The sequence below is a fragment of the Hipposideros armiger genome, unplaced genomic scaffold, assembly GCF_001890085.2.
Source record: "Hipposideros armiger isolate ML-2016 unplaced genomic scaffold, ASM189008v1 scaffold_199, whole genome shotgun sequence".
Lineage (NCBI taxonomy): Eukaryota > Metazoa > Chordata > Mammalia > Chiroptera > Hipposideridae > Hipposideros > Hipposideros armiger.
Window position 1 is genome coordinate 115840 of NW_017731549.1, and position 8980 is coordinate 124819.

The 8980-nt window shown below is 38.6% G+C and overlaps 1 protein-coding gene across 2 annotated transcripts in view; it reads right to left on the reverse strand.

Moving 5' to 3' along the window:
* Positions 1 to 2413, reverse strand: part of KRR1 (KRR1 small subunit processome component) — a 13028-nt gene extending 10615 nt beyond the window's left edge. Inside the window, exon 1 of one of the 2 annotated variants that reach the window (XM_019653221.1) lies at positions 2224 to 2413. In XM_019653221.1, coding sequence (XP_019508766.1) covers positions 2224 to 2314 — 91 coding nt within the window. In that variant the 5' untranslated portion in view covers positions 2315 to 2413. The remainder of the gene's footprint in view (positions 1 to 2223) is intronic. The other variant, XM_019653222.1, reaches the window with a different exon arrangement.
* Between the last annotated feature and the right edge of the window lie 6567 nt (positions 2414 to 8980).

The window sequence follows — 8980 nt, forward strand, 5'->3', positions numbered from 1 at the left end:
TGGCATCCCAAGCGAGTTCTTAACCATTGCACCACTCGGCCGGCCCTCAGAGCTCAAACTCTTGAGCGAGCTCTTAACCAACTGAGCCACTCGGCCGGCCCTCCCCATTTTATAAAAGACATTCAGTCGAAAAAGATGAATGACTTGCCTAAGGGGACACAATGGTCTCCTCTCATTAAAACAAAATGCCTCCCAAGGGCTATAAATTATCTCCCATATCATTTATTAAAAACTCTTAGTGCTAAATTTTAGGAACCTTTTAAATCCAACAGCTATACTTTGAATCAGTACTACTCAAAGGGGTGATCCATAGACCTGCACCATCAGCGTGTTAGAAATCAACGCTCCACCTTGGCCTCCACCTCAGACCTACTGAATCTGAATCTCAGGGATGAAATTCTTCCCTGATTAAATAATCTATTTTAACAATCTCATCAGGAGATTCTCATGTCTGAGAAGCAGGTCCAGCTATACATGCTTTCTGTTTCTTATGCTTATATCAATTTTGCTATTTATGGTTCAAATCACAGAGAATTAGCTAGTCTTCATCGTATATCATTCACTTCCCAATATCCTAAAAAAAACCCAAAGCCCTCAAAATCTACAACTGCCATTACTTAAAATGCACATCTGACCATGTCCTTCCCACTTTAAACACTTCAATGGCTACGAATTTAAAAAACAAACAAACAAAAAAAACTGGTGAAAAATACACAAGGCTTTCATAATAGAAGTACAAATAGCTCAAAAACATGTGAAAAGATGTGCAACCTCCTTAGTAATAAGGAAAATTCAAATTAAAACCTCAGATACCATGTCATACTTACCAAAATGACAAGAAATTCAAAATTCAAATAATTCCAAGTGTTAGTGTGGATGTAAAGCAATGAGAACTCTCATCCACTGCTAGTGGTAGTATAAACTGCTACCCTTTGGGAAAGATTTAGCATCACCTGCAAATACCCTACACTTCAAGGATTCCAATTCCATGTACATAATCTAGAGAAACTCTTGAACATGTAAACCAGGAGATATATACAAAGATGTTTATAGCAACATTGCTTATAATAGCAAACAATGGGAACAACCCAAATGTCCACCGATGGTAGAGTGAAAATATAAATTGGCATATATTTATACAAGGGAATATCACATAGTAGTGAAAAGAACAAACGACAGCTTCAAGCATTGCTCTGAATAACAAAGTTAAGCCTAAGAAGACACAGAGGAATGCCTACAGTCCTCTTTCATTCATATAAAATTCAACAACAATTTTGTGAGTAGGTGACAAAGATTTGAAGAAAAAGAAGAGAGTGATCAACACGATTTAGAATAGTTACTTCATGTGTCAGAAAGGAAACAAAATGATCTGAGAGGTGCTTGTAGGGGGCTTTTGGGGTATGGTAATGCTTTATTCTGTTCAATGGTCTGAATGCTCCTGTCTCACATGTTGGTTTTATTCTTTAAGCTGTGCATATACTGTACTCTGCTATGTACGTGCATAAAAACAACAAAACATCTTTAATGCCTTTTTAATGCTGATAGAATAGTTAAAGGTTTTTAACACTTCCAATAAGAATGGTTGTTCAGGCCCTGGGCTACTTCCCTAGCCTCTCTTCCTGTCATTCATACAGAAAAAAATGGATAAACCCAGGCTACAAAACAAGCAAGCAAATTAAAAGCAGGGCAGTCTAAAGAGCAGGAACCGTGCCCACTAATATTTTAGCAATCTGACAAACAGGAATAATGATGTGTTCCAAAATGTCTTCGCTAGCTGACAAACTAGCATTCAGGACACGTCAGATACCTCCTCCTCCACATCACTGTATCGGTCTCACTTCTTCATCATCAGTGCTCACTCAAACACATAACGACCTGCTTCCACCGCATCCTTCATTTTGTCAACGACTTCCAGCCATCGCCGCGAGTACAAGGCCCCGCAGTGCCCTCCGCAATCTTAACACTTATCATTTTACAGAAGGTGTGTTCCGCAACACCTTCACTTTGGGGGCACCCAGTAAGAGCGACTGGTTAGGAACACGTGGCCGACACCATATTGGCCTGAGGTTTGGCAAGCCGGGCCAATGCCCCCAATCGTCAGCAATTACAGGTACTCAACTTTAGAGGACAGACTCAGGACGGCGTTACAGGTTCCCAGCCAGCGAAAGAAAACAAGCGCAATTCAACATCCAAAGCCAGGCTCCGGTTCTCACACAACCTCACCTCCGTCCTCCGGCTTCGGCTTCGGCTTCGGGTTACGAGACTCATTTTTCCCAGCCGCTGCGACTGGCCCGTTGGATTTGGAGGACGCCATCTTTAAATTGCTTCCTGTGTTACCGGAAGTGAAACCGTTCTTAAATCTTTCCGGCTAAAATCCCTAGACTCAAAAGGAGTTCTGCAGAACTCAGTCGAGGAGGTCTGCGCAGTCTCCGTGCGTGCGTACGCTAGAGCCCGCGCCATGAGGCCAAACTACACCGTTTCTCTTACGTGACCAATGGAGAACCGGAGACTTTTCTCGGATGCGCGGCAACCACAGAGTTTGACTGCATGCTGGGAATTGTAGTTTAGCACTGTGAGCAAGTTGAAGGACGTGTTATCGGTAGTTTTCCCGTGGCCTCAGAGTTTAACCGACCCCAGGGTTTGGCCGCAAAGTGCAACCTATCATTGATGTCACTCATTCGATAAATATTTTTATGATCGTCTAATATGTGGTAGGCGTTGGGAGAAGGTACCGAATATGACAATACGTGGGTCTCGATGGCAAGAAGTGACAGTAATAACTACCATTTAATGTGAACTACTTTGTGCGAGGCACTTTATGTGTATTATTTCTAATCCTTCAAACAAAACCACAGTTGTAAAGTGAGAAAACCAAAGTTAAAACAAGATTGGTAATTTTTTGTAAGGTAAGTGTCCAAAGTTCTTGTTTCTGATGGTAATTTTCTAGGGTCCTGGTATTTCTCTTTCTAAGCCAGAGGGATAGTAATTACGCAAAACTTCTGAAGCATTTCACCTAGCCTAAGATTTCCCCAAATGACTAACTCCTGTCTACCCCAATACTGCATATGGCTGGCCGACTTCAATATGTGAGGTTCGTCACTACTACAAATCTTTAGACTTCTAGGAATCTGAAAGTTCTTAGGCTCACTAAAGAGAAGACTTCTTTTGATGATTGCTCTTATTGTTTGCCATTAATTTTTTTTTTCATCACAAACAGGGAAAGTCTGTGATAGGTTGAATTCCTTGCCTCAGTGAAACAGGGAACATTTACCTGAAATCCACCCTTGTTTATCATCCATAAAAGATTTTTATGAGGTACATGTATAAAACAGACTGTTACTTAGGGACAGAAGATCTCAAGACACATGATTATGTTAAGATTTTTGCTTTTATCCTGTGTGTCTTATAAATGACAGGCAGTGATTTCATCCCTATATGCTTGCAATTTGCTCAAAAAGCAATGATGAATCCCTATAGTAGAACAAATAACAGATAAAAGTTATAAAGTGAGAAGCAATCCTTCATTGTTCCCACAAACCCTATGGAGCAGGTTTTTATTATCCTTATTTAAGGAGCTCAGTCACTAATAACTGGAGAATTCAACATCAAGTCCAGGCAGTGTGACCATTAGTAGTTCCATTGCAAGGAGGGTAGGGTTTTCAGTCTCATAGCTTTTGAACTTGAGATGCAACAGCAACCCTTCTCTGGGTCTCCAGCCTCCTGGCCCACCCTAAAGATTTGGGACTAGCCAGGCCTACATAATCACATGAATATACTGTGTATATATTCTGTTTCTCTGGAGAATCCTGACTAATACAGCAATTTATAGTAGAGCAAATCCAACTGGCTAATAAACATATTACACTCAACCTCATTACTGTCAGAAAAGCATATAAATATAACAATGAAATATCACTTCTCACCTACCAGATTGGCAAAAAAGGAATAATAAAAATATTTTTTATGATAATCTGGAAAAAGAGGAAAAAGCACTCTCATACAGGTTGGTGGAAATATAAACTGTTACTGCAAAGCAATCTGTTAATATAAAATATATAAATATTCTTCCACAGTAATTCCACTCCTGGGAAACTGTCAACCAGCAATAAAGCACTATTCCATTAGGATGTATGTACAATTGTGTTGATTACTATCTTGTATAGAAGTAGTTCAGTGAAAGGTGTTTTGGAGCCACACTGACTAGTTCAGTGCCTACTGGCTATATAGGCTTGGTCAAGTTTGTTTCTTTTTCTTTTTTTAATATTAAGGAATTTTTTTTTAAGAAATTTTATTGGGGAACAGTGTGTTTTTCCAGGACCCATCAGCTCCATGTCAAGTAGTTGTTTCAATCTAGTTGTGGAGAGAACATCTCCTTGGCCAATGTGGGAATCGAACTGGTAACCTTGGTGTTATGAACCTGTGCTTTAACCACCTGAGATAACTGGCTGCCCCATCCCTGTTCAGTTTTCTACAATGGAGAGAATAACCTTCACTCTGACTTTATACATGTGAAGTGCTAATAAATATGCTTTGCATATAGTACACACTCAGTAGGTGTTGGCTCTTATTTATTTATAGTGGCAAAGAAAATAAAAACATCTTGACTATCAATTAAGGATATGGTTAAGTATATTGATGTTACCTTCATAACCATGATATAATATGCAGCCATTCATAAGAATTAAATCTATATGGAGAGATTACCTAGAGGCATTGAGTGGTAAAAGCCAGATAAAGATAAGATAATTATATATAGACATATATATGTATATAATCATTAAAATAATATATAATAATTATATATATGTGTATAATTATCACATTTTTATAAAGCATTCATTAATTCATTCACAAAATATTTATTGAGCACCTATAATATTTCAGGCACTGTTCTAAATACTTGGTCCTGTTCTATGTCCTGGACATACTAATAATTATATATATAATTATTGTTTTACTTTACACATTACTAATGTAGTATATATATCATATATATATGATTGTACAGTGAAAAACAATTTGGAAGGATATACATTATGCTTTCAAGGCTAGCTATCTTGGGGATGAAGGCAAATAGGAAAGAAAAAGGAAGTAGGAAAAAAAGCTAAACACGATAGGTACCCAATTCTGCAAGGTTATTCCCAGAAATTGCACAAATAACAATAAAAGGAGAAAGCAAAATTTCTGTCTCTAAAGAGTTTCTTGGCACAAATCTGGCCTAGAAAGTCCTCTCTGAGTCACAGCAACAGCAGGCAGACCCATTTTGACTGTGACTTTAGCCCTCCTTGGCCTCTTGAGCAATCTGTACCCACATGCAGACATCCTCCTATAGACAATCCGTTCCACCAACTAGGACCCTGCACATTCATTTTCCCATGCAAAGGAAGTTGGCCTCACAACTCTCCTTTGGAACTAGAGACCTAATGCCCACAAAAGTAACCCAGAGGGTATGGGCAGAGAAGTCAAGATGTGGCTTAACAAGGGGGTTGGGGGGGTGTTTATTGTTTTTTAAAAAGAGCAGAAAAACTGGACAAATAAGCATGAATTATCTTCCATTTAACATTTCTATACTCATTTACCGGGGATAAAAATGATTTTTGCACAGTAATCTATTTTTTTTAAATAAGCAGTCAAGAGAGGATTTTTCAAATGCATAGGGTTGAACATTTTTTTATTTACTAACTTATATAAGCTGCTTTCTATTCCATTCAACCACACAGAAAGGTTTAAAATCTAAAGTCAACATTTATCTGTCAACACAAATAACAGTAACAATTACTATGGCTGTAAAAATAAGGCCTCTTTTAACTCCAAGTAATTACATTATAAAATAGGGACCTAGTGATAACAATCAAAAAGAAACAACACAATAAAGCAGCCTCATTTTAAACGAGTCATGTTATTTAGATAAATGATGTCAATAAAAGTGAAATGATCTGCACGAACGCCTAGGCAACTTGGAAACCTAGGAGAGAGATCACATCTGAGGAACATATTCAGCCAGTCTTGGACTGTTTTCTGCTGTGCAGCAGGATGTTTCATGTGTCATTACCGTGGTTGGTGCTGGGATGAAATATCCTTGCAGGGTACATATCCACCGTGTCCGGCAAGGCTACTCGTCAGGAGGAGGTTTGGTGTACTGCTGTGGCTGCTAACAAGCTGTGTGGTCTTGGCTCACTGGTAGCCAACCTCTGTTTCTTCAATTGTAAAATGAGGGAATGGAGTAAGATTATTATTTCTCAAACTTGAGCCAACCTCAGAATCACGTGGAGGGGTGGCCCCACTTCTAGTTTACAGTTCAGTTGGTCTGGGATAGGACCTGAGAATTTGCAGCCCCAACAACAAAGAATTATCCAACTCCAAAATGTTGATAGTGCCAAGGCTAAGGATTTTGGGTCTAATTTCTGTGATTCTACTTCAAAGGGCCAGTAAGTGCTTTACCCCTAACCTGGCATGCCATGAAAACAGTTATTTTCCACTCTTTTTACCTACCTAGGGCAGAACTCGCCTGGTATCAAAAGCCAGAGTTTCCAGATGGCTGTTCGTTATTATGCTGGGCTCCTCCTTGGGCAATCCTGCTCCATTTCCTTCAACTCTGCCCCTGTTGTTCTGGAATTCTTTTATCTCATCACTGCAACAAACAATGAAACTTGTACATACAGTGGATGCTTGGGGTCTACAGTCTCTCATTACCACTTGAATTTCAGTTTCTCCAGGCTCCAGGCCCACAAAACATGAATATTATGTTGGGCATCTAAATTAGCCTCTTCTACTATTTCCATGGCAATCTTTCCTCTTTCTCTTCCTAATTGTTCTTATTGATAAGCAACAGCTTTAATTTAATTTTCAGTATAATATTCCTCTCCCTAAAGGGAAGCTGGAACACATTTTTATATGTTGTGTTCCACATAGCAACAGAAGGCTTTTTAATGCATGCATGAATATTCAAGATTTAATCAGGGGCATGTGAAATGGATCGATACTGCTGAGAATTATTGTTTTATGCAAATAGAACAAGCAAACTACAGTCTTTTATTTGTTTACATGACACTGGGGGAATATTTGAACTTTTTCAGAAAGCAGATTCTAATCATTTGTTAAATCTATATATCTCTTCTATCCTTCAGATTGGTAACTGCAAATGGCCTGCGATAAAATGCACTTTTTAGATGAAGTATTTCGAACATGTAATGGGTTTATATTTAAACAAAGTCATTTCATGATATTAATAAGATGGTAACATTGCCTCTTCTTTGTTTCAAATTCTCTAATTAAAAAGTCTAGCATGCGACATACAGAGACATGAAAATTCAGACTTTAACATTACATTTTTGCATTTGATCACCTAAAAGTGATTTTAACCTCTTTTGGTTTACAAATCCCTTTATTAATGTGATAAAATCTATGGACCCTTCCTCCTCCAAAAAAATATGTATATATTTGGGTACATATAACATTTTACCCACAATTTTATGGGATGTTCACACATCTGTCACGCTCTTTCATCAAACCCTAGAGGACCAGGCTATCAGGTTAAGGACTCTTGCCTTAAAGCAACATGGGAGGAATGTCTCATAAGCCTGGATCTGATCTTATGAGCCCTCGAGTCCCCTGTTCTTAGAGCTCCCCAGGAGAGGCAGGAAGGATGGAGGGCTTCCTTTACCTTAATAAATAAGCACATGCCCTTTAGAGTGAGAATTTTAGGTGATTTAGTACTTTTATATAGATACACATCTCAATATTCCTTTGATTTCATAATTGAAACTCAAAGTCACAAAAAAGAGGATTTATTGTCCTACATAGCTGGGAATTGGATCTATTATAGAATCTCTACCCCTCCCTCCCTCTCTGATGCTTGCCCTGGGGGAAGCCAGCTGCTACGTCTTGAGCAGCCCATGGAGAGGTCCCCATGGGAAGTTACTGAAACCTCCTGCCATCACCGTCACCCTCGTGAGAGAGCTTGGAAGCACATCCCCAAGTCCAGTCAAGCTTTCAGATGGCCACAGCTCTGACTGACTCCTTGATTCCAGCCTCCTGAGAGACCCTGAGCCGGAAGCACCCAGCTAAGCTGCTCACGAATTCCTGACCCTCAGAAAGCATATAAAAGTTATTGTTGTGAACTGATCATTTTTATGTGGGCATAACTAAAACAATATTGAAGCAAATCTAAGCACTTATTAAAACATTGATCATATTTTGATGGGGGGTGTGGAAATGAAACTTTTTCTCAGAAGGAAAGTTTTTCCTTGACTCTTACCACTAGAGGGCAAAATGGTCACAAATGATGGCTGGAGTAAAGACGTGAAAGACTGTTTCCATGGAACCACAGATGTCAGAAATGCAAAACACCTTAGAGGTTATGTGGTCCATCTCCGTTAAGTTACAGGAGGGATTCTAATACCAGCAACATTAACAGACTTGTGTGAGGTCACAAAGACTTAGATCTAAATGTGAAAACTCAGCTGCATTTAATGATATGCAGCTCCAGTAGCTATTAATCAAGTCTGTTGGTTTTTCAAAATCACTAAGTATAGAATAAAGAGAGAAGGCTTTTTAAAAGAATCCTCTCCATTTCAATTAACATATTAATATTCCCAAGATCAAAAAACTTATGATCATAACAACTATTCCCATTTATTGGGGGCCTGTTATGAGGCACTTACCATACATTATGTGCTACATGTCTTTTCATTTAATTTATACAAAAAACTCTTGAAACATATACATCAATGCATGAGGGTCAGTATCTTGTCCAAGGACATATAGCTAAGAAGAAGCAAAACAAATTTGAATCTGATACAGGTTAAATCTCATTACAATGATTTTGGGGAGGACAATTCAGTCTTTGATTACACCAGAAGTTTGTTGCTCCTAGAAATCTTTTAGTATGTTAAGACACTTAAGTGGTTGCCATTTAGCATTGGAAGAGAAAAGAAAAAATAATTTTGATGATTCTCCCTTTTTCCCAGAGGGTTGGTTC